Source organism: Ahaetulla prasina, chromosome 10, assembly GCF_028640845.1.
Source record: "Ahaetulla prasina isolate Xishuangbanna chromosome 10, ASM2864084v1, whole genome shotgun sequence".
NCBI classification, from domain to species: Eukaryota; Metazoa; Chordata; class Lepidosauria; order Squamata; family Colubridae; genus Ahaetulla; species Ahaetulla prasina.
Genome location: NC_080548.1, coordinates 30,034,133 through 30,059,544, shown reverse-complemented (window position 1 = coordinate 30,059,544; position 25,412 = coordinate 30,034,133). Strand labels below are relative to the sequence as shown.

The window sequence follows — 25,412 nt, the reverse complement described above, 5'->3', positions numbered from 1 at the left end:
CGTCTTGCCGTATCTCGGGACATAGTCTTTGATCAGAAACTTGGAGGCTACGAAGAACCTGACGAAGAGCCGTTTTGTTTTGTTTTTAATTTTTTATTATTTTATTGGGATACACAATCTGACAAACACACAACATACAACATATGAATATATCCCATTTTTAAACAATGTTTCTTAATGCTCTTAGCTGTTTTTTAATCGGAGGGCGGGAGAAAAGGGAGGGATGGAGGGAGGGAGGAAAGAAGGAAGGAAGGGGAAGGGAAAGGGAAAGGAAGACAGGAGAGAGGGAAAAGAAGGGAAGGAAGGAAGGATGCATGGGTGGGTAGATAAGATATAGGTAGGTAGGTAGGTAGGTAGATAGATATACATAGATTCATATAGATTAGATAGATAGATAGATAGATAGATATACATAGATACATATAGATTAGATAGATAGATAGAGACATAGAGACAGATACATATAGATTAGATAGATAGATAGATAGATAGATAGATAGATAGATAGATAGATAGATAGATAGATAGATAGAGACAGATAGATCAATGATAGAGATAGATAGATACATACATACATACATACATACATACATACATATTGTAAATACATAGAGAGAGATATAGATAGAGAATAGATAGATAGATAGATAGATAGATAGATAGATAGATAGATAGATAGATAGGCAGACAGACAGACAGACAGACAGACAGACAGACAGACAGACAGATATAGAGTAGATGATAGCGATAGATGATGGAGGGAGGGAAGAAGGAAGGAAGGAGCAGTGATTCAGATGACTTGGAAAAACCTTCCCTGAGAGGTCTACAAATCAAGGATTTTGCTTTCTTGGGAATGTACATATCGTTTGAACCAGAAACATTACAACCCACCTTCTGTCCTGCTTACGCCTTCAGCCTCACACCCAGAGTCTTGAGACCCTGAATTTGGGACACAACCCGATTGGCAACGAAGGCGTCCGCAACTTGAAGAACGGGCTCATCAGCAACCGCTCCGTGCTACGGTTGGGCTTGGCTTCGACAAAACTGACCTGCGAAGGTAAGCCGAACTCGCAGCCGTCTCTGTGATGGCGGCGGAAGCCCTCCCAAACTAGGAAGGTGCGTGGCCTGCATGATCTCTTTTGGTGCCCAGGTGCGGTGGCTGTGGCGGAATTCATTGCGGAGAGTCCTCGCCTGCTTCGGCTGGACCTGCGGGAAAACGAGATCAAGACGGGGGGACTAATGGCCTTATCCTTGGCTCTGAAGGTCAATCATTCTTTGCTCAGGCTGGACCTTGACCGGGAGCCCAAAAAGGAATCGGTAAGTCTGGGTTGGAAGCCAGCTCCCAATATGGGCCCTCTAAGGGAGCAGCTCCCCAAGTTCCCTAAAGTTTGATCTAGTTCTTAAGGAGCCAGGTTAGAAAACAGGAGACAGGGAATTCTAGTCCCATTTTAGGCATGAAAGCTGGCTGGGTGACTATGGACCAACCAATCACCAGGAGACAGGGAGTTCTAGTCCCATGTTAGGCATGAAAGCTGGCTGGGTGACTGGACAAATCACCAGGAGACAGGGAATTTTAGTCCTACTTTAGACATGACTGGGTGGGTGACCATGGACCAATCACCAGGAGGCAGTAATTGTAATCCATGAAAGCTGCTGGGTGACTTTGGGCCAATCACTGGGAGGCTGTGAGTTCTAATCCCACCTCGGGCACGAATGGATGACTTTGGATGGAGTTTGCAACCGGCATCACATCTGGACTCAGGCAAATTCGACCGAAATGCAGGTCCCGAAGGAAAGAAGTTCCTCAGTCGAATGTCATCTTTGCTGATTTAATTTGTTCTGCCTCCCTCTTCTTTCAACAGGTGAAGAGTTTCCTCGAGACGCAGAAAGCTCTCCTGACCGAGATCCAGAACGGCTGCAAGCGCAACTTTGTCCTGGCCAAAGAGAAGGAAGAGAAGGAGCAGAAACTCCAGCAGTCGGCCTCCATGCCCGAGATTACAATCACGGAACCTCTGGAGGAGGAGGAGGAGGCGGAAGAGGACGGGCAGAATGGGGACGTGGTATCCAGCCTAGAGGAAGTGGAAGAAGTTACCGAAGCCTTGATACCCCGCGAGAATGGAGCAGCGGAGCAGAGAGCGGCCAGCGGCAGCAACAACCTCTGCGATTCTGATTCAGACACCGAAGAGGAGGAAGAGGAGAAGGAGGAGGAGGAGACATCGCAAACGAAGGCTTTCTCTCCGTCGGGACAACACAGCAAGCCCAACCACACTGAAGGACCCCTCAGGGTGGACTCTCTCTTGAAAGACCGGAACACCCTTGTCGCCGAAGACAAGGTCTCCCCTTCGAACGCCCCAGAAGGAGAAATAAAATGTGAATCTCGAATAGGAGCCACAAGCAGCGCGCCACTGCAGGTCCATTCTCCTGGGAACGAGAAACGGATATCGGTTTCCAGTCCCGGCCGAGGCCACAAAATTTTTGTGGTGACGCGGGTGGAGAGCTTGCCGGAGAAGGAGGAGGCAAGGGCAGCCCAGCAGAAGGCGGGCCCCGCAGCTCCGTCTGCACCTCCGTCGAGGCAGGCGGACTCTCTTCCCCCCGACCCGCCCGCAAAGACTGAGGGCTCGAAAGCAGAGACCTGTGAAACTGTGGCTGGACCCACAGCCAGCTTAGAAAACCCACCCCCTACGCCGAGTTCCCATTCGGGCCTTGACAAAATGAACTCTGGGTCCTGTGAGGACGCTGTCCACCTTACTCTGCTTCCTAACGGGGTCAAGACGGAATTTCTTTGTATGCTGCCAGACACCCCTTTAGGATACGACGGGAAAAGAGCCAGCTGTGCTGTGGAGCATGGTAAGAAAGCAGAAAAGCTAGGTATAACAGCAGAATGAAATGGCCGGGACAAAGAGGGCCCGCAATCGGCATTTGATTTATTGTCCTGAAGTTGAGCAAAGTGGGAAGCCCCCCCCCCCTTCTCAAGCTCCTTTGGGGTGAAGGCAAGCCTTGATATTCAGGTGGGGTCAGTGATGAAATGTAAAATTTGTTACTACCGGCTTGGTGGGGTGGGGGGTAATGTGACTGGGTGGGCGTGGCCAACTTTTTTTTTAAAAAAACAACTTTTAAAAGCATTTTTTCTACAACCTCTTCGGCCGAAGAGGTTGTAAAAAATGCTTTTAAAAGGCTCCGGCGATCCCAGCTGAGTTGCCTAATCATCAGAGGCTTTTTTTAAAAAAAAAACTTTTAAAAGCATTTTTTCAGCCGAAGAAAAAATGCTTTTAAAAGTTAAAAAACAAACAAAAAAACGCTGATGATCGCATGGCTCAGCTGGGCATGTGTTGTGTCTCACTCGCTTTCCCCGCATCTGGGTCCCTCTTATCTCCTGCCAAACGCTGAGGAATGTCCTGGCATGCCTCCAGGCCCCAGCCCTGGCACCATGCCCAGGCAAACGGAGCAACTAGACCCCTCCCCCACAGCATGTGAGCCTGAGGAATGTGAATTACCAACAACTGGAGCCTGGAGTGACCCACGCGTCAGAAGACTTGATAGGCGGCATCAACAGAAGGAAGGGAGGGGCAGGCCTGGATAAGTGCTGAGTCATGGAGCCACACCCCATGGCCTATATAAAGGACCTGCTTTCTGGCAGTCTCTGAGTCAGGCAAAGTCTAAACATATCTTGCTGAAGTCACTTTCTGGTCTCCTGCCTGCCCTGAGGACTTTGCTAGGACTTTGGCAGAGCTGCAGAGGCACGCCTGATTCGGATTTCCCTGACCCGACCGTCAGCGGAGGAGTGGGACACGACAGTGAGTTTGTAGCTAGGTAGCAGCAGATATTTCTCTCCCTGGAAGGCAGTGACTTATTGTCTGCTGTGAACTCTGCGTAGGTGTCAGGAAGGGTATCCGGCTAGTAAATGCTCAAGCTCTGTTCAGTCGCCCCAATTCCACCCCGATGCAAGGGTGGCTAAAAGAAAGGAAAAAAAGTTCCTGGACCTAACCTCAGCAAATACGATTCCCATGAATAGGATCATTTTTCTCCTTCCATCATGTCAAAAGGTTTATTTTTATTTATTTAATTTATTTAATTTATATACCGCCCTTCTCCCGAAGGACTCAGGGTGGTTTACAACACTGGGTAAAAGCACAACTCAGAAAGGTTAAAAAACATATAAAAACTACTTAAATTAAAAACTGAAGGAATATAAGACTATAATAAAACCCCAATAAAAACTTCATTAAGCCAGCCCTGCGCGATGAAATAAAAATGTCTTTAACTCATGTCGGAAGGTCCGGAGGTCAGGGAGTTGACGTATCCCTGGAGGCAGCTCATTCCAGAGGGCAGGAGCCCCCACAGAGAAGGCCCTCCCCCTGGGGGTCGCCAGTCAACATTGTCTGACCGACGGCACCCTGAGGAGACCCTCCCTATGGGAGCGCACAGGTCGATGGGAGGCAATTGGTAGCAGCAGGCGGTCCCGTAAATATAATAATAATAATAATAATAATAATAATAATTTAATTTTTATACCTCCCTTCTCCCGAAGGACTCAGGGCGGTTAACAGCCAGATAAAAACAGTACAATACAATACAATAAAATCACGATTAGGAAACTTATTCAATAAGGCCGATAAATTAAATTTTAAAATACATATTATTAAATAAAACCCCATTTAAAATCCAATTAAAAAACCCCTCTTATGCCAGTCCTGCTCTGAAGAATAAATACGTCTTCAGCTCGCGGCGAAATAACCCGGTCCTATGCCATGGAGCGCTTTAAAGGTGGTAACCAACACCTTGAATTGCACCCAGAAGACCACCGGAAGCTAGTGCAGCTTGCGCAGGAGGGGTGTTACATGGGAGCCTCGAGTTGCTCCCTCTATTACCCGCGCAGCCGCATTCTGTAGCCACTTTTCTGGACAGGTTCCTCCTGGGCTTCAGAGGGCTGCAGGACTTGTTGCTGGTGGAAGCCCTGATCTCTTGGTCCGCCTGATGAGAGCTTCCTGAGGGTTCCAAGTGTCTATTTGTGTTTTTTTTCAGAGTTGAACTGTTCCAAAAACGAGAAGGAGCTGGAGGAGTTACTCTTGGAAGCAAGCCTAGAGATGGGACAGGAACCAATGTGACACTATAGGTAAGGGACAGCCCCCTCGCCCTGGGCACAGGAGCGTGTTTCCAACTAAAATCAAGTTCCCAGAAGGAGTAATTAAGGTGTGCCTGTAAAGACAGAGCTGTTTGGCCACCAGGTGGATCGGTTTTCTTAGATTTGTGTGGTTGGTTGGTTGCTTGCTTGCTTGCTTGCAGACGTTTCATGACCCAACTAGGTAACATCATCAGTGCTAGAAGGAGGTGGGGTTTAATCTTTTTAATATAGTATTTTATATTTTAATATAGTATAGCAGTGGCACTCAGACTTATATACTGCTTCACGGTGCTTTGCAGCCCTTTCTAAGCTGTTTACAGAGTCAACACATTGTCCCCAACAATTTTGGGTCCTCATTTTACTGACCGCGGAAGGCGGGAAAGCTGAGTCCAGCCTTGAGCCGGTGAGAATCGAACTGCCAAAATGTTACCGTTTTGGATAATGAAATGAGAAAACCACCCAGCTCAGAGCACCAAGGACCCCAGAGTTACTGTCCTCCACCTTTTCTCCCTCTTTTCTCCTCCTTTCCACAAACCCCACTCCCTTCTACCGCTGATGGTATTACCTAGTCGGGTAATGAAACTTCTGCAAGAAAACAATCCAGCTTAGAAAACATCAAGGAGCCCAGAGTCCTCCTCCCACTCCTCTTCGTCTCCCCCTCTCCCTCCTTCTCCTGTCCCCCCTCCTCTTCCTCCTCCTTCCACCCCTCCTTTCTAGCACCGAAGATGTTACTTTGTGATGCCAATCATGCAAGTTTTGTAATGGCATGATGACTCCAGTAAGGTCACTTCTTCTCTTCCCCAGAGACCCATGGGTGGAAAGTGGACCCTTCTACTAACTAAGGGGTCTTACATAGATGGATTCCCCACTGATTCTCTCAGTGTGGGACTGACCTGCAATCTGGTCCATTAGGGAGCGAACACGTGTTTTGTGTGGAGAATAGAAACTTATTTCTATTCTTCCTCCTCCTCTTCTCCTCCTCCTCCTCCTCCTCTTCTTTCTTCTTCTCCTCCTCCTCCTCCTCCCCCCCAAACCCCACTACTGTCTAGCACTGATGATACTACCTTGTTTGGTAATGAAATGTCTGTGCGAAAACCATCCAGCTCAAGACAGCACCAAAGTTCTTAATCATACTGATACTCCAAACTTTCTTCTTCCTCCTCCTCCTCCTCCTCCTCCTCCTCTTCTCTTTCAGTTCTGGGCAGTCGCTGAGCAGCCGGTTGCTTTGGGGAAACACTAGCTTTACTCCTTGCCTCCACCGAGCAACCCCAAAGCGGACACTGAAATACCGGGGCAACCGAATGCCTTGTCCCTTTCCCAAAGAGCTTTTGTTTCCAGGTGCACCTCCCTCTCTTTCTCCCTCCTACCCTTTCCTTTCCCTCCCCCCCCCTTTTTTTTTTTTTTTTTTGGCATTCTTGACGTCTTCCTCTGAGAAGAGACCCGCCGTCTCGTAGGACCGATCCAGGAAAACCGGCAAAAGGGAGACCTCGATCCGGAGAAGAAGAAGAAGAAGCAAAAAAAAAGCTTTTGTACTTGGGAGACCCAGGACGAACTCTCGATACGAACGGCCTCGGTTTCTCCTTCTGGAACACTAGCCAAGGGCATTTGCAATGTTGTTGTTGGTTTTTTTCCCCCCCTCCCCCCTCATGTTCCTTTCTTTCTTCCTTTGAAAGATTCCCCCGCGAGTCAGATTGAATTTTTGTCGGCTCGGGACATCCCGAACCGCTGCCGTCTGTTTTAAACTTTTAAACAAACCAAGGAAAAAGAAGTCCTGCATATGTTTTTGGCTTTTCCTGCAGTGCAGATGTGACCAGGCTCGGTTCGGTTGCAGACCAAGGAGAGAGCTGTGACAGTGCTGAGTCAAGGTGGCAAATTTGTCGTGTTGTCATGCCCCCATGCCGGAAAGACACACATACACACACACACACACACACACACACACACACACACACACACACACACACAAACTTTTCTCACCTTAAGCAGGACGATTTGGGCTGTTATTTCTCAGCCCAGACTACTATTTATTTTTATTCCTCTCTTATCTCTTTATCTACACACGCGTGCATTCATATTTTCTTCCCTTCCTTTGTTGTGTCTCCATGTTTGTTCTATTTTTGGGGGGGTGGGGGGTGTTACGGTGTCTTATTTAAAGCGGCACGTGAAGACTCTTGCCTCGAAGTCGGAGAGACACAGCGGCTTCCTTACATTCTTTCCGTTCGTGAAAAGAAGGAGGAGAAGGAAGGTTTCCCTTTTTTTGGGAGGGGGTTTTTCAATGTGGGGCGTTTGCCACCAGCCCCGGGACACCTGGTGCATTGTGGGGGGGGGGAGCAATTCCTTTCCCTCCATTTGCCCGCAAATGTGAATACCCGTTATCTCCACCGAGGCCGGCTTCTTCAATTTATTGTGAAAAGAATCAAGTAGTTGCATCTCTAGGGCGGTTCTTTTTCACCCGCGGGAAACAATGGCTTAGGAAACTCTTCAACGGACTTTTTAAAAAACAAGAGTTGCAGAGAGGCCTGTATTACGTAAGAGCGGTGAGAGGGGGCTCATCCCGAGTGACAAAACTGACGTGAGAGCCCTTGTATGGATGCTGCTGGGCTCAGGGTAGTTTCACACCCCTCCCATTCTTCCCGCCCCTCCCTCCACATATACACAGTGGTGGGATTCAAATAATTCAATCGGTTCTCTTTGGATCTGCCCTAATGACCAGTTGGCTAGGCGTGGCTCAGTGGTCGTGTGACCGTGTTGGTGTGGCCAACTCAATGTCACTCACTGTTACAATGTAATAAGGGTTAACCAGAGAGGCAGTTTCTGTAAGCAGGGCAATAAAGATGAGGCTAGAAACGCCACCAGAATGTTACCTTCCTGCCTGCCTTACAGGATTAGCCCTGTAAAGTGGGAAAAAAACAAAATAAGATTTTCCCCCCCAACAATCGGTTCTCTGAACTGCTTAGAGAGTTAACAGCCGGTTCTCCCGAATAGCCGCGAACTGGCTGAATCCCACCACTGGATATATCCCCCCTCTCTTCATTTCGCAGGCCTTTCCACATTCTTCTTAAACAGATGGAGGGTTGTTGTTTTTTTTTAAAGTTAGCTGCACCTCACCTGGGCCTTCCAAAATTGCTCCTGTCTTTTCTCTCCCAGAGCAACAGGGAGTCCCTTCCCGGCTGAGCCAGAGTTTTTCTTAAAGGCTGGCCAAAAAACGTGGGGACGCTAAAGACTTGGGTTGGGGGGAAACAGGTGAAGCCGGGAAGAAGTTGTTTGCTGGATGTTTTGATTTCGGGGTGCTGCGACAATCTCAGCAGGAAAGGAGGCGAAGACGTGGATGACTTGTAGACGGAGAGTATCCAACCATGGCCATTTGAAGACCCCGTGGACTTCCAACTCCCAGAATTCCCCAGCTGGGGAATTCTGGGAGTCGGAAGTCCGCAAGTCTTCAAAGTAGCCAAGCTTGAACAACCTCTGCTGCAAGACGGTGTTGTGGGGGAGGTTGGACAATTTCTCAGGGAAGGCCTTTTCAAAGAACCCCCCCCCTCCCCCTCAATATGTTGAGCCCTTCGAGCAGAGCCAGAACCTCAAGGCTGGTGGACGCTCAACACGTGCTCCCCTTTTCTCCCAATGGGATCGAGCAAAAGAGAAGAGAGATCCAGAAGTGGAGAAAAACCGGAGACCTTGGGGGTGGATGTAGTCTCCATGGGTCACTTCTCCCCCCACCCCCATTGGAGCTCTCTGCCCAACCATGGAGCCAACAAAGGTGCTCACTTGGGATGAGCAGGCATCTCGACGTGGTGGATTTGAGGGGGGCAGAAAGGGCACCCAACCAGGCCAAAGTCCAGGTGGTTGGGCATCCCAGCCACGGGAAGCAGAGACCGTGTGTCCTCTTAAATCAAAAAAATTAGACCAAAAATCTGGAAAAAAAAAATCAGATTTTTAAGTCTCCATCCAAACAGCTCCCTAAAGAAAAAGAGTAGAAAAAGCAAAAAAAAATAATAATTCATCACCATCTGTCTCCCCTCCCTCTCTCTTGCCCCCCCCCTCTCCAAAAATAACCATGGGATAACTTTGCCCGTCTCAGCCATCGAAGCAAAATCGGATTTCATTTTTTTAAAAAAAAAAGTATTTACGGTACTCGTTCGATGACACAAGAAAAGGAATGTTTTCCTCTCTACTCTCCTCAAAATACCTGTTTTTCTTCCTCTCCCCCCCACCCCCTTATAAAACTGACCAGAGGAGATGAAGAGAGGGAGAGCTAGCAATGGAGGGTGCAGGGCTTTAAAAAGGAAAAAAAAACACCACCCGCCACCTTTCGGCTTTCTGTTTAAAAAACCCGTGTTTGTTCGTTCGTTTGTTTTTCTTAAGTGCAATGAAATCTTGATCAGGGAGCATGAAAAAAATGGCACTTTTTTCTTCTTCTTCTTCTGCTGCGTTGAACTTCGGGGAAGGTGACTTTTCCGCCTTCCTCTTGACCACGACATCGTCTCTCACAACTCTTCATGCACACACACACAGCCACAATCGCACCACCACACAATCCGCTTCTTTGTAAAGCAGGGGTCTCCAACCTTGGTCCCTTGAAGACTTGTTGGACTTCAACTCCCAGAGTCCCTCAGCCAGCAAAAGCTGGCTGAGGAACTCTGGGAGTTGAAGTCCAACAAGTCTTCAAGGGACCAAGGTTGGAGACCCCTGTTGTAAAGGGAGGGTTAATGCACCCCCACCCCACCCAAATAAATAAATAAATAGATAAATAATCCCTATTGATGAAGTTCTGGCGGCATTAACCCTCCGTTTACCATTCCCTTCCATGGCACCCAAGTTTGATTTTTGTGGGATTCCCCCCCGCCCCCTCAATCCCTTTTGGCTATTTTTTTTATTTTATTTTTTGTCATTCCCATCTGGGGCGTGTGTGTGTGCGCGCGTGTGTCGTTTTATTTTTATGGAAGCTGTCTTCTATTAAATGAAAAAGCTGCATTCATCACGTGCCTCCTTTCCATCTCTTCCGATCGGGCGCGAGGAAGAATCGTTCCAATGGCACGGCCACCGGTTTTCTGCCTCACGTGGCCTCAGTTAGACCAGGTCTGCTTGTTCTTATTTTTTTCTTATTTTTTTTATTGTGGGCTGGGATTTCTGGCCACCATCTTAGAGCAGAACGATGAGCCTCTTCATGACTGGTGGACTTCAACTCCCAGAATTCCTGAGCCAGCCATGCTGAGGAATTCTGGGAACTGAAGTCCACCAGTCATGAAACATGGCTGGCTCAGGAATTCTGGGAGCTGAAGTCCAGAAATCATGAAGCATGGCTGGCTCAGGAATTCTGGGAGCTGAAGTCCAGAAATCACGTAACACGGCTGGCTCAGGAATTCTGGGAGCTGAAGTCCACCAGTCATGTAACATGGCTGACTCAGGAATTCTGGGAGTCCACCAGTCATGTAACATGGCTGGCTCCTCAGGAATTCTGGGAGTTGAAGTCCAGAAGTCACCGAAGGGCCATTGTTCCTCACCCCCTGATCTAGAGTTCAATAAAAATGCAATTCTTTTGTCCCTCAAATCGTGCAGCAGGCATCTTAGCGAGGGGGAAGTGAGCAAAGGTGGAAGGGGAGAGGACTTGGCTGGAGTCCATTTAAAGTAGTCCTCCTCTTACGACTGCAATTGGCACCAGAAACCCCGTCCTAAGTTGAGACGCCCACATGACTGGACCTTGGGTGGATGGGGTTTCAGTTTAGCAATTCAGTTTGACCGGAAACCCCCCCCCCCAAAACTTGGATGCCAAAGGGGGTCGCCTGTTTTCCTCAAGGACTTTGAGGTAACCAGAAGCTAAGCAGAAAGTTGGGGTGCCTTGGGAAGAGCATCTCTTCACTTGAAGCTTGTGAGTCCGAAGTAACTCTAATCCAGCGTTTCTTTAGGCAGCCTTGACTTCCTGCCTGGTGGAAAGAGAGACTACGGTTAGTCCTTGACTTGCAACCGTTCATTTAGTGACTGAAGTTACGGCGACACTAAAAACAATGACTCTGCACAGTTTTTCATACGACCACTGCAGTGCCTCCGTGGTCACAGGATTAAAATTTAGGCGCTTGGCAACTGACTTGTATTTACGGCGATCGCAGTGCAATGATCCCTTTTGTGTCCTGACAAGCAAAGTCAATGGGGAAGCCAAATTCACTTAACAACCGTGTTTTTTTCACTTAACTGCAGCAAGAAAGGTGGTACACCGCCCTGAGTCCTTCGGGAGAAGGGCGGTATAAAAATCGAATAAATAAATAAATAAAAGGTGACAAAACTCGCTTAAAAACTGCCTTGCTTAGCAACAGAAATTTTGGGCTCAGTTGTGGTCATAAGCCGAGGACTACCTGTGCAAATTTTTATCTTGGTTTGTGGTTCTCAACAGGGATAGGGGCTGGTTTGCAGAGACCAAAGTGTTTCCATGCTTCTTGCTGTCTTTCACACACGTTCCAAAATGGACTGGAATACTATTTTATTTTATTTTCTGGGAGGCTCTTCAGCCCTTGACAAGAGGTGGCAAATAGATACAGTAAGTTAATTCTTTTCTTTCTGAAAATGTAGAGAAGGAAAAGAAATCCTTCCTGATCCTGTACTTTTTTTATAATTAAAGGAGGCTTATCAAGTAATTTTGTCTTCATGCACTTCATGGATTTATTGCTCTCATGCCTGGTTGAAATAAACTTTCTTGAGAAAAACTCTGCATTTCCAAACTGTTCCTTGCCCCAAGGGCTTGCGGTTTTAAAATTTTGAACTTCCCAAGCCACATCTCTGCATAATTTGGGAAACCAATTTTAGAACGCAAAGAGAGGTGCAGATTTTTCCTTGGCTGGTGGTACAGGATTGAATGAAAACTAGTTTTGTAGACATTAGAAAAATGCACCGGTCAAAGAAATGCAAGTTTTTCTTTATGATATCCTTGAGCATAGGTTTCTTCTCGGTCAGAAGAATGGAAAAATGGAAAACAACTTTTCGGAGGAAAAATAAAGAGGATTTGGAGTTCAGCCATTCCCTATGGGATCATGGAAGCGTCTTGACTGAGTATGGCCGAGTTGCCTCGACATCCTGCTTGAGGTGTTCACCGAATCGTGGTTTAAAGAATTCATCCAAATGACAACATTCACACAACACGCTAAGCCACAGCTGGCCAATCCCATTAAGGCCAAGAGCAGTGTTTGACCACTTGAAGATGTGAGGTCTTCAACTCCCAGCTATGCCAGCTGGGGAATTCTGGGAATTGAAGTCCTCACGTCTTCAAGCAATCACGGTTTAGAAACAATGGCCTACAACAGTGATGGCTAACCTTTTCCAGATGGAATGCCCAAAGCGTGATTGAACCCCAAAAATGCAATGCGTGCCCCCTCTGCATGTGCATGCCCCCCCGTGCCCTGCCCCCTATGCCTGCGCACGCCCCCATCCCAATGTGTGCTCTAGTGTTGAAGGTAATGGACCAGAAATCGAGAAATGATGAGTTTTAGTCCTGCCTCAGGCATGAAAGTCAGCTGGGAGACTGGGTCAATCACCAGGAGACTGGGAATTCTAGTACCGCCTTAGGCATGGAAGCCAGCTGGGTGACTATGAACCAATCACCAGGAGACTGGGAGTTCTAGTCCCGCTTTAGGCATGGAAGCCAGCTGGGTGACTATGAACCAATCACCAGGAGACTGGGAGTTCTAGTCCCGCTTTAGGCATGAAAGCCAGCTGGGTGACTATGAACCAATCACCAGGAGACTGGGAGTTCTAGTACCGCCTTAGGCATGGAAGCCAGCTGGGTGACTATGAACCAATCACCAGGAGACTGGGAGTTCTAGTCCCGCTTTAGGCATGAAAGCCAGCTGGGTGACTATGAACCAATCACCAGGAGACTGGGAGTTCTAGTCCCGCTTTAGGCATGAAAGCCAGCTGGGTGACTATGAGCCAATCACCAGGAGACTGGGAATTCTAGTACCGCCTTAGGCATGAAAGCCAGGTAGGTGACTTCAGACCAGTCATGCTCACAACTTGGGTGACAAGCCAGTCCTGTCTTAACTAATCGGTTAACATTCAATTGATTTGAAAAAAACACAACAGGTCCTGCACTGTAGGAGGAGAAAAATAGGTGATCTCGGGTAATACGTGCGAAAGCATGTGTCTGGATTCACACACATCGCCTTAAAATTGGGTTTCATCAAGTTGTGTCGGCATACTCCGCTAGAAAAGAAATAGATGCCTGGATTCACACCAAACATTTTTAAAAAACGCTTCTCCTAAAGATAAGTTAGTTGCGCTTCCTTGTGTTGCTTCGATGAGAGGCTTCAGGTATGCAAAGCTGGCTTGTTCAACGAGCGATAAATCTTGATTTGCATAGTGCAGAGCTGTGGTTTGTTCGGCTGCGGGTTACTGTAAGAAACCACAATTGGTGGTTCACCCATCGAGAAACTAAACCAATTACAATATATCTCCTAGTTACAATGGCTGGAGCCCACCTACACGAATGAAAACGGAAACATTGATGGACCACTGGGTGGTGCAAGTTCCTTACTGTACAAGAAAGAATTTATTTCTTTTGTACGACTAGATTAAAATACCTGGCCATCTTTTAGAGAAAGCCCGCCAACCAAGTCAGTGCTCTTCGTTTCCTATTTTCCTGAAGTCGGTTGATTTTTGCTACTCTTCAAAGTAAACTTTTGGGATATGAATGGGTGTCTGCAAGCTTGGCTCTTTTAAGACTTGTGGACTTCAACTCCCAGAGTTCCTCAGCCAGCTGGGAAAAGCACCTGGAAGATCTTGAATCTCCACAGACATTCATGAGCCTATGGATTTCAATTCCCAGAATTCCTGAGGCATTCTGGGACTTGAAGTCCACAGCTGGTTATAGTGGAGCCATAATTGGCACCCCTGATCTTTACAGCTTTCTGTGTCTTTCTTGCTCCCATCTTTCCAGCGAATGAAACGGTGATATCCACATTTTTTTTACTACCGGTTCTGTGGGCGTGGCTTGGTGGGCATGGTGGGGAAGGATACTGCAAAATCTCTATTCCTACTCCATTCCTGGGGGAAGGATATTGTAAAAATCCCCATTCCCTCCTCACTCTGGGGCCAGCCAGAGGTGGTATTTGCCAGTTCTCCGAACTACTCAAATTTTCCACTACCGGTTCTCCAGAACCTGTCAGAACTTGCTGGATTTCACCCTTGGAATGAAACCCTGCTAACTATCTCACCATGATTTCCTGGAAGTTCACATGGAATCTGGGATCTCTTAAGCCCTCCTCTCTGAATTTGTTCCACCTTTTCTGTAGTTCTCCAGAGTCGCCAGAGCCTGCAGCTGTCTCATCTTGCATCTTATGGAATGGTCTAAGTTCACAGTATACTTCAGGAATTTCTTCCCTTCTTGAACGGTGAAGCGGAAATCGCCGGACAAGAATTTCTCAAAAAGTTCAGGATCGCCATCCAAAGCCATGATGTTCTGGAGTTCCTTGTGCTTGGAGAACAGCTCAGGGCAAGTCTCCACGAAGACGTCCCACATCAACCTCTTCTCGTCGGGCGGTTGGCCTGGCAGCTTGTCCTCCATGCGTTGGAGGATCCAACTCAAGCGACACGGCCACTGGTTGGCCAACACTACCCAACTGGCCACTGCACGGGGACAGAGGCTGTGCCTCAACAGGCGCTGTTGTGTCATCAACCTGATCGTAATGGGGATGGTGTTGATGATCCTGGTCATCTGGATAGCGACATCTGGGACATAATGGTGGAGACGATTCTTTTCATCTCCCAAGCATTGGAAAGCTTCGTGAATATACCGGGATGCCATAGCATCGATCTGGTCTTGGTCCTCTTTCATCACCACTTCCGTGCCCCTCAGTGCTTCGTCACTCATCGCCGAGTACATGGTCCCTCTGCTGATTACATTTATTAGATCTTGGTGATTCTGTAAGGTCTCCTTCAAGCAGTGCATCTTGGACTTGATGGCGATTTCCGGGATGGAGAAGGGAAGCGTCACGGTGCGGTTGAGGTACAGGTAGCCGTTGTCCGCCATTCCCTTCATGCTGCTCGCCCGCTCCAAGCAAGAGACGATGTCGGAGGGGTCAACCACCAGGATGAAGATGAAGGGGGCATTCCTGTCGGAAAGGAGCGTGTTGATGGCGTTCAACACCCCAACCACCTGTTCGGGGTTGCATAGGTCTAAACCTGTAATCTTAAAGACAACCTTCAAGCGCCGACGCTCGAAGATTTCCATGTAGTAGATAAAGCTGGTGAGGACCTCAATCTCGCTCTTCACTGCACTCCTGAAACCCAGGTGGCTGGTGAACTTCTCATCGCTGGTCATGCTCTCGATCTTCTTCTTCTGGCTGATGATCAAGTGTTTAATCACAGGACTGATGGCGATGATGAAGCCGGAGCCCAAGATGGCAACAATGCCACTACCAAGGTACTTCAAGAGTGTGCCATCCCTTATCCCTGGCATGAGGAGGGCGGTAGTAGCCAGGCCTGCGCCAGCTAGCAAAATAATTACCATGAGTCCTCCAGCGATACAGCATGTTTTCCGTTTTAGCCTCCACTCTTCTTGGGTATATGATTCCGAGACGAATTCTGGATGGCTTCCTACCACATGATAGAAACTCAGCGGAAGAGGACCGAAGTGGTGGCGGATATGGTCACACAGGGTGGTGATCAACCCAGCCCACAACTGGTTGTTGCAGGCATACTCCCAGGCGCTGAATTTTATGAAGAGGAACTTGATGGTTTCTCTCTGGAGGTGCATCTTGGTGACGACAGGTTGGTAGAACAGGATGTACCAGAGGAGGGTCAGGTAGCTCCTCCCTTGTGGAAGTCGGGACTTTTGGCTTTCTTCCCTTTGGATGGATTCTTTGAGGATGTGTCCTGCAAAAATGATGAGTTTGGAAGATCTGCCAAGTTCTCAAAGACCTTCTATCTAGAGAAGGGAATATTTGTAACTCGGGGTTGAAATGTGGGGTCCTTGGTGCTCTCTGAGGTTAGTGGTCTTCTTGCAAATGTTCCATAATCCAATTAAGTAGCATCATCAGATGATGTTACCTGGGTAGTAAAACATCTGGGGAAAAAACCCCCCACCAAACTCAAAGAGCACTAAGGACTACATGGTGGTTGTCCTTCTCCTCCTCCTGTTCCTCCTCCTCCTCCATCTCCTTCTCTTCCAGGTCTCCTCCACCTCCATCCGCTATCTCCTCCTCCTCCTCCTCCTTCTCCTTCTCCTTCTCCTTCTCCTTCTCCTTCTCCTTCTCCTCCACCTCCCTTCTCTATCTTCTCCTCCTTCTCCTCCTCTATCTCCTTCTCTTCCTCCTTCACCACCACCTCCCTTCTCTATCTTTTCCTTCTCCTCCTCCTCCTTCTCCTTCTCCTCCTCCTTCTCTTCCTCCTTCTCCACCACCTCCCTTCTCTATCTTTTCCTTCTCCTCCTCCTCCTTCTCCTTCTCCTCCTCCTTCTCTTCCTCTTCCTCCTCCATCTCTCCCCCCTCTATAAACTCCATTCCCTTCTAGCATTGATAATATTACTTTGTGATGCCCCTGATACAAGTTTTGTGATGGCATGATGACTCCTGTAAGGTCACTTCTTCTCTTCCCCAGAGACCCACAGATGGAAAGTGGACCCTTCTACTCCCCACCGATTCTCTCTGTGTGGGACTGACCTGCAATCTGGTCCATTAGGGAGTGTACACGGGTTTTGTGTGGGGAATAGAAACCTACGGTGACCGGGGTGGAAGTATGGCACAAGGTCTTCAGTAAACAGGAGCAATAAATCTCATCTTCGGTCAGGAGATCTGAGGAAGTGGAAAAGGGGGGGGGGAAAAAAGAATAGAAAATATCCACGTATCAGTGCCACTCAGTTAGTACAGCACTGAAAAAAGTGATTTATGACCAGTTCCTGCACTTATTCCCATGATCGTGGGATCAAAATTCAGGCAGGTGTATTTATGAATATGTCCTGGGGTCACGTGATCACCATTTGTGACCTGGCTAGCCGGCTTCCAACAATCAATGGGGTGGGGTGGGGGAGCCAGATTTACTTAACAACCACGTGATTCACTTAATAACTGCAACGATTCGCTTAAAAACCACAGCAAAAAAAAAAAAAGCTTGTTAAAATCAGGCGCAACTCGCTTTATTGCCTTGCGTAGTAATGGGAATTCTGGTCCCACTTCTGTGGTCGTAAATTGAGGACTATCTGTAATCTCTTCTTGCCTAAAGTAGTCTTTTTTTAACCTCAGCAAATTTAGGAAGCGTGGGCTTCAACTCCCAGAATTCCCCAGCTAGAATTTTTTAAGATGGATGGGCTTCTATTCCCAACATGGGGGGGGGGGGGAACTGGGGAATTCTGGGAGTTGAAGTGCCTCGGTAAGGCCACACTTGGAATATTGCATTCAGGTTTGGTCGCCACGATGTAAAAAAGATGTTGAGACTCTAGAAAGAGTGCAGAGAAGAGCAACAAAGATGATTAGGGGACTGGAGGATAAAACATATGAAGAACGGTTGCAGGAACTGGGTATGTCTAGTTTAATGAAAAGAAGGACTAGGGGAGACATGATAGCAGTGTTCCAATGTCTCAGGGGTTGCCACAAAGAAGAGGGAGTCAAGCTATTCTCCAAAGCACCTGAGGGTAGAACAAGAAGCAATGGGTGGAAACTGATCAAGGAGAGAAGCCACTTAGAACTAAGGAAAAATTTCCTGATAGAACAATTAATCAATGGAACAACTAGCCTGCAGAAGTTGTGAATGCTCCAACACTGGTAATTTTTAAGAAAATGTTGGATAACCATTTGTCTGAAATGGTGTAGGGTTTCCTGCCTGGGCAGGGGGTTGGACTAGAAGACCTCCAAGGTCCCTTCCAACTCTGTTGTTGTTGTTATTATTATTATTAAGTCCACAAGTTGCCAAGACAGAGAAACGCTACTAACCCTAAGGCATCACTATGGAAAAACCATCCCTGACAGGCCTTTTGTTCCCCAAAGATCTGCCAAAAAAAATATAAAATATTTGAGATCTGCCAAAAAAAATATAAAATATTTGAAAGTAATTTCAAATTAGGATAATTATCTTGTGTTACTCATCCTATTGTAAATGCCTTAGAGCAAAGCTGAGATTTCCTCAGTATTTTTTTCCCCTCAGGTGGTGTTTTCCTGTTTTTGCAATTATCATATTTATTTATTTATTTGCCATTCATCTTGCATTTCAAGATGACTCTGGGCAGCTTGCCACAAGATAAAACACACAAACACGTTCAACAACGATGACTATAAAAACGGATTAAAATTACACACGTTAAAAAGACTAAGGCTTTTAGGCTTTAGGGTTACCACGTTTATTTTTGGTGCATTTTCTTTTGATAAAATCAAAATTTTATCCATGACCTCGAAGGCTGTTTCTGGGATGGAGAAAAGGTGGTTTTGAGGTTGAAATGTGTCTATTTTTGCTCATGTTTTATTATGACGGTCAAAATTTAAGTCAAGATGGCAGCTGTCAGGGTTGAACATCTGACTGGTATTTTGTATGTACGCTAAACAGTGGGGTCTTTCTGTCTAAATCAATTCCATTGTGACTCAACTCAACAAAATCTTTTGGTTAGCTCCCGCTTATATTCTGAATTTCTTCTAAATGAATGAAATCTGGATTTACAGCGTAGCTTCTATTCTTACATACGGGAGCAATTTTTGAACCATCTAGCCAGGGGTCTCCAACCTTAACCACTTTAAGACTTGTGGACTTCAACTCCCAGAATACCTCAGCCAGCAAAGAGGTATTCTGGGAGTTGAAGTCCACAAGTCTTAAAGTGGCCAAGGTTGGAGACCCCTACTCTACGCAAGCTATGCGTTTTGGAATGCGTCTCCTCATCATGCGGACTCCCCAAATTTGATCCTTTCCAAGTTTGCCCCCTTGCATGCAGAAATGTAACTTCGTGAGGAACACCACTTCCTTAGCAGCTAGTTTTCCACTTGCAAGGAATGTTGGTGTAGGGATAGGTGTCTCTCAGAAACCCCCACACTTGACCTGCTTAAACTTTATCTCCAGTGCGGATCAATTCGCCCAGATGAATTTATAAACCTAATTATAGTGACGACACTACTGTGTCTTTTGGTTTATATTTTGAAATCATATCTATCACATCAGTGGTGAAAACATGAAGGAAAAGTCCCTCCATCGTTAATAACTTGACACAGCACCTATTTTTCTTTCTCACCCAGTTAAAAAGTGTGTCTCATTAAGGTGAGATTGACTCAGGGTTAATAATTCAGAACGATAGTCACAAATGTCTTTGCAAATAAATTTACGAGCCAGCAGGAATAGAGAGGATCTGATTCTGCACCAAAGTAAATACCTAAACGTGTCAATTTACAACCGCAATGGAGCCTGGCAATTAAGGCCGGAAGTGATGATAAGTTGTACAGTCAATTAACACTTTGCAACCTTTTTCGGGGCAGTCATTAAGCGAAACCCACCTATGAGTTCCCTGCTTTGTGTCGGCATTTTCATTTCTTTAGATTCTGAACTAGTGAACCAAGTTTTGTGATGACTTGAACTCTTAAGAAGTTTGTGACTTTAAATTCCCTTCTTATTGGAAATAAATGTTGTTTTTTTAAAAATGCAATAGGAGGTTTAAAAAGCCAAATGCAAGCCATGCCATTATCTTTGCTTTTCAAAAATGTTCTCCCCCAATTTTTCTTTTTCTCCTGCTAAGAAAATTAAATGCCTGTGATCTTAAAGAAGCTGACTCCATAAATGACAAGGAATTGTTACAGAAATCAGATTAGTTATAATCTAGACTAGAGTTCAGATTATAGTTGTCCAATCTTTGGGCTTGTCTGGGCTGCATTGAGTGAAGAGGGATTATCCTGGGACACATACAAAATACAAAATATAGATAATGTATATAAACCACACTTAATTTTTAAATGTTTTTTATTTTCATGTGGGGCCATATTACTAGCTGTCCAGGGCTGTTTGCAGCTGCGGGATGTGGGTTGGATATGCCTGGTTTAGATATTGCAATAACCTAAAGCGATGCAAAAATTTGCAAAATGTTATTTAACAATTATTAGACAATAAGGTGGGCTGATTATTTCATGCATTCTAAGAGAAACATGCCAGGGAACAAAATATAGCAATTATAGCCAGTCACTAAATGGGTTGCTTGCAAAGCTTGTAAGGGAAGACATAATTTAAAAAAAAAAAATTGAAAGCATTTCAGACATTATGCTAATGAAGAAAACAACTTCTGTTAATCCTGTTTGGAAAACATACGTTAATTACTCTCCACCGACAGGAACTGTTGCAAAAGTTAGAACGATTACCTAACCTTCCCTTAAGATTAAAAGAATTCTTAAGAAAAGTTTAGGTAACCGCTCTAATGTTTGCAACAAACCAACAGAAGTCTGTTTCAAAGGGCTGATAAAAAGGCTATTTAGTCAGGTAGTCCTTGACTTACAACCAACAGTTTAGAGCAGGGGTCTCCAACCTTGGCAACTTTAAGACTTGTGGACTTCAATTCCCAGAGTTCCTCAGCCAGCTTTGCTTTGTTTTGCTTAGCTTTGCTGGCTGAGGAACTCTGGGAGTTGAAGTCCACAAGTCTTAAAGTTGCCAAGGTTGGAGACCCCTGGTTTAGAGACTGTTCAAAGTTACAGCAGCACTAAAAAGCTAACTTACAATCAGTCCTCGGACTTATAACCGTTGCAACATCCCAAGGTCACATGATCAGAGTTCAGATGCTTGGCAACTGGGATGTATTAACGGCAGTTGCAGCATCCCAGAGTTATGGGATGGTCATTTGCAACCTGGGCCTTTGGGCGTCCTTTGGTGACAGCCCCGTAAATTAAATTTTAATGCACAGGTAATCTTGGATTTATGAGCTATACTGGGATCTGAATTTCTGTCGCTAAGCAATGCAGTTGTTTAATGAGCCACGCCTGATTTCATGACCTTTGGGGGCCTTCTTGTTAAATCGCTGCAGAAGTTAAGTCAATCACACGGTCGTTACGTGAATCCAGCTGCCCCACCCCCCACCCCCCCTTGACTTTGCTTATCTTGGCTGGGAAGGTCACAAATGGTGATCACGTGATCCCAGTACGTCGCTACCACGGGAAATATATGCTGGTTGCCGAACGTCCAAATTTTGATGAGGTCACTATGGAAATACTGTAATTGTTGTGAAGTGTGAAGACCGGCTGTCAATCACTTTTTGTAACTTCGAACGGTTGCTAAATGAACGATTGTAAATTGATTGTAATCTGTACCAAGTTTTTTTTTTGGGGGGGAAGAAGTGGCTTAAATCCTTGCTCCCTTCCATTTGTCCAAATCCAGCCGTTGTGAATTAAATGCTGAGCTTACCTTCATCCTGGCATTTGTCGTGGATAAAGTGGCCGTCCTTGTTTAAGGACAGGCTCTCTGCTTTTTGGGACTCCTGCATATGGGGCAGCCCGGTGACTTCCTCATCACTTTTACTCATCAGTTCTCTGGACCATCAGCCGGATTTCCCAGGCAGATTGGAGGCTGCCAGGAGGAGATAAAGCAGGCAGGTGATTCAACCTGGCTACCTGGGACAGGTAAGCTTCTAATGAGAATGGAGGAACAAAATATGTCTATCGAGCCACATCTGGGATATATGCATTTGCAGCAGCAGGGTTTTTCTCTGTTGACTTTTTCTTGTTTCCAGGCTTCAGGTTAGAAAAACCTGGTCCATTGAGTGAAGAGAGAGAGAGAGAGAAAGAAAGAAAGGGAGGGAAGGAGGGAGGGAGAAAGAAGAAAGAAAGAAAAAGAAAGAAACAAAGACAGACAGGAAGGAAGGAAGGAAGGAAGGAAGGAAGGAAGGAAGGAAGGAAGGAAGGAAGGAAGAGAAAAAGGGAGGTGGTGAGAAAGAAGAGAGAGAGAAAGACAGGAAGGAAAGGGAGGAAGAGAAGAAAGGGAGGCAGGGAGAAAGAAGAAAGAAAGAGAAAGAAAGACAGAAAGACAGACAGACAGAAAGGAAGGAAGGAAGGAAGAAAAAGGAAGGAAGAGAAGAAAAGGAGGCAGGGAGCATGAAAGAAAGAAAGACAGACAGACAAAGGAAGGAAAGCAAAAGAAAAAGGAAGGAAGAGAAAGAAAGAAAAGGAGGGAGAATGAATGAATGAATGAATGAATGAATGAATGAGGAGAGGTGTAATTTTGGTTCTTGAAGCTCCAGATTCCACTGACCTTCACAGCTGGCACCAAGTTCTCTTTAAGTTGTGGGGGAAAAAAGACCAACAAAAATAAAAACCCAAAGATGTGGCGAATCAGAAACTCATTTATTTCTGATCGGTTGCAAACTGGGATGACAAAATATTTCAGCCACTGTGTTGAGAAAGAGGCTGGCTTTAGAAGGCATCGGATGCAGGGGGTGTGGCCTGGGCATTGAAGCATGGCCAATGAGCTTAAAATTCTGATGATGTTTCAACCAAAACCAAATTTCCTTCCCCCCCTCCCCCCCCCGTCCTCCTTTTCGGTTCTTAAGTGTCATTCTCTTCCAGTGACTAGAAAAAGTTTGCTTACACCAGGAGTCCTTGAATTACGACCAAAGTAGGGATCAGAATTTCCATTGCAAACAAGGAGGTTGTTAAGTGAGGAACGCTCAATTTTATAGCAATAGCACTCGCACTTAAGACTTATATACCACTTCACAGTGCTTTACAGCCCTCTCTAAGTGGTTTACAGAGTTAGCCTCTTGCCCAAAACAATCTGGGTCCTCATTTGACCCACCTCGGAAGGATGGAAGGCTGAGTCAACCATTGAGCCTGGTGAGATTCGAACTGCCAAATTGCAGGCAGCCGGCAGTCAGCAGAAGTAGCCTGCAGTACTGCACTCTAACCCCACTCCCCAATATGGCCCCCTCGAGTGGAGTCAGAACAAGGTTGGTGCATCTTCACACATGCTCTCCAACTGTTCCTTGGTTGGAACCAGGGGTGGGGCTGCTGGGGGTTCACAGGGGTTCGGGAGAACCTCTAGCTAAGATTCTATGCAGTTCGGAGAACCCCCAAATCCCACTCCTGGCTGGCCCCGCCCACCCTGCCCCTCCCTTCCCAGGAGTCCCCTCGCAGCCTGTTTTGGATGCAGGTAAGTGCAGGGTGTGCCCAGAGGCTTGTTGTTCAGTTCCCCCTCGCCTCCCTCTGAGCGATGGCTTAATTAGCCGGCACTATCAGCTCTCGCAGCAAAATAGCAAGCGTCTGCCAAGTGACTGTTATCTCCCTTGATGCCGATGAGTCACCCAGGAACAAACAGTACTTCAGCTCTAGTTAAGCAGTTGATTTGCCTGCTACAAAGAGGCATAGCAGCCCTCGCTGGTTTTATATCCTGTGGGGTGTGGCTCCATGACTCAGCACTTCCTAGGCCTGCCCCACCCCTGCTTCTGTTGTTCCCGCCTCTCCTGCCTACGAAACCTAGGGTCCAGCCAGGCCTGATTGCCATCAGCTGGGTCTGGAGGCATGGGGAGGCCTCGTTATCTCCTCCACCTGGCCTGCCTCTGGCTCCTGGAGCTGAGCCAGGGAAGCCGGTGTTCCCGAGGTAAGTCTTGATGGCCCTTCCCCCTCACTTTCCAAGTCACTTTCTGGCAGGGGGCCAGGCTCAGGGGGTGCAGACACACCACTTGGGGAGGGCGAAAAATGGGCCTACTTGAAGTTCGTTTCTGGCCTCCAGAGGGCCTCTGGAGCCTAGGGTGGCTGTTTTCGCCCTACCGGAGGCTCGAAGAAAGTCTCTGGAACCCGGGGAGGATAAAAATGCCCCCTCCCACCATCGTGCAGGAAGCCGACTAGGCCACGCCCACCCAGCAACTGGGCAGAGAACTCTTTGCTAAAATTTTTGAAGCCCACCCCTGGTTGGAACCAAGCAAGAGAAGAGATATCCAGAGGCGGTGACGATCTGGAGACCTTCAGGTGGATGTGGTCTCACGGGTCATCCCCCCACCTCCGAATGAAGCTCTCTGCCCATCCATGGAGCCACAAAGACTGACAGGTGAGTCAGTCACCTAGGATGAGCAGACATCTTGACGTGGTCGATTGGAGTTGGCAGAAGGAGACCCAATGAGCCAAAATCCAGGTGGTTGGACATCCCAAGCACGAGAATCAGAGGCGTTCCTTTGGAGACTATGTCTGGAGCCGAAGGAGATGGAGGGGAGGGGGTTTCGTTGGTTTTGGAAGAATGTGGGGAGGAACATGCCGAGTCAGGCCAGGCCCTTTCAGGATTGGGGCGGCTTTTAGGCAGGGAGGAACAAGGGCAGGATGACCAGGAGAGGCTAAGCAGTGAACATGAAAGACAAGAGTTCAGGCGATGAGCAGGGACTGGCCCCTCCTGATCCTCTGGCACGGAGACTGGAGAGAAGGCGAGAACAGCGTAGACTGACTCAATTGCTCGGGAGGAGAGCACCACGCCCTTCTTCCCAAGGCACACCTGGGGACTGAAACTTAAGGAGACGCTGTGGGGAGAGGCATTTGTCGGGAACAAACGCTGAATTCCTGGAGTGTTGAGTGCCGTTGCCGACGTTCGAACTTTCCTGAATTTCCTGCTTTCTTCCTGGATTATTTGCCTTGCTCTTTTGCTTCCTGGATTCATCGACTTGCCCTGCTGGATTTCTTGCTTTGCAGCCGTAGTGCTCACAGCATTGGGCTGGGCTATTTGCAGCGCGAAGCTGCTTGAGGTGTGTGTGTGTGCATGTCATCACTTTGCTCTGGGACTTGCCAGAAATATGGGAGCGTTTGAGAAAACGTGGAGCAATAAAGGGGCAGTTTGAACTGCCAGCTGCCTGTGTCGCTTCTGTGCCGTGCTCCAGGTCAACACACTAGGTGCTGTGCTAGAGACTAGCGCCTATGATGTTACCTAATTTGGGTCACGAAACATCTGCAAGAAAACCAAGCTCAGAGAGCACTAAGGGCCCTTCCTATTCAGGTGCTTCAATGGTTCTGTGAACAATGGTCTTAAGTCACTTTTTTTCAATGCTGTTGTATCTTCCAACGGTCACTAAACGAATGGCTGTAACTCGAGTTACAACCAGGCCTCGCACTTACAACTGTCTCAGCATTTCCGTGCCCATATGAGAAAAATTCAGGGGCTTGGCCACCCGCATGTACAGCTAGCCCTCGACTTACGACCGCAATTGAGCCCCAAAGTTTCTGTTGCTAAGGGAGTTTTATGATCTTTCTTGCCTCAGTTGCTAAGTGAATCACTGCCGTTGTTAAGTGGGTAGCACGGCTGTTAAGCGAATCTGGCTTCCCCATTGACTCTGCTTGTCAGAAGGTCGCAAAAGGGGATCACGTGGCCCCACTGCGACCGTCATAAATAC

At 47.0% G+C, this 25,412-nt stretch overlaps 3 protein-coding genes across 6 annotated transcripts in view; 2 read left to right on the top strand and 1 right to left on the bottom strand.

The window, feature by feature from the left end:
• PPP1R37 (protein phosphatase 1 regulatory subunit 37) overlaps positions 1 to 25,412 on the top strand; it is a 76,984-nt gene that overhangs the window by 28,257 nt on the left and 23,315 nt on the right. Inside the window, exons 9-13 of one of the 4 annotated variants that reach the window (XM_058195551.1) lie at positions 916 to 1,057; positions 1,151 to 1,317; positions 1,863 to 2,847; positions 5,023 to 5,113; positions 21,576 to 21,758. In XM_058195551.1, the coding sequence (XP_058051534.1) occupies positions 916 to 1,057; positions 1,151 to 1,317; positions 1,863 to 2,847; positions 5,023 to 5,105 (1,377 nt within the window). In that variant the 3' untranslated portion in view covers positions 5,106 to 5,113; positions 21,576 to 21,758. Of the gene's footprint in view, positions 1 to 915; positions 1,058 to 1,150; positions 1,318 to 1,862; positions 2,848 to 5,022; positions 5,114 to 5,691; positions 6,093 to 6,317; positions 9,092 to 21,575; positions 21,759 to 25,412 lie in introns of those variants that run through there. The other 3 variants (XM_058195549.1, XM_058195552.1, XM_058195550.1) reach the window with 3 other exon arrangements.
• The window catches only part of RELB (RELB proto-oncogene, NF-kB subunit), a 139,169-nt gene that overhangs the window by 106,819 nt on the left and 6,938 nt on the right, over positions 1 to 25,412 (top strand). The window lies entirely within an intron of this gene.
• On the bottom strand, positions 11,581 to 21,572 carry LOC131204860 (NTPase KAP family P-loop domain-containing protein 1-like). The gene is made up of 3 exons (XM_058196483.1): positions 21,455 to 21,572; positions 16,823 to 16,896; positions 11,581 to 16,016 (listed from the first exon to the last, which is right to left on the bottom strand). The coding sequence occupies exons 1-3, from the start codon at positions 21,570 to 21,572 to the stop codon at positions 14,358 to 14,360; spliced, it is 1,851 nt and encodes a 616-aa protein (XP_058052466.1). The 3' UTR covers positions 11,581 to 14,357.

What these genes read in the sequence shown, in the direction of transcription:
- LOC131204860 (XM_058196483.1), bottom strand. Translation starts at nt 21,572, where the DNA reads ATGAGTAAAAGTGATGAGGAAGTCACCGGGCTGCCCCATATGCAGGAG. An exon ending in CGACAAATGCCAGGATGAAG is followed by an intron (nt 16,897 to 21,454) that starts GTAAGCTCAGCA and finishes CCACTTCCTCAG; the next exon opens with ATCTCCTGACCGAAGATGAG. An exon ending in ATACTTCCACCCCGGTCACC is followed by an intron (nt 16,017 to 16,822) that starts GTAGGTTTCTAT and finishes GAAGGTCTTTGA; the next exon opens with GAACTTGGCAGATCTTCCAA.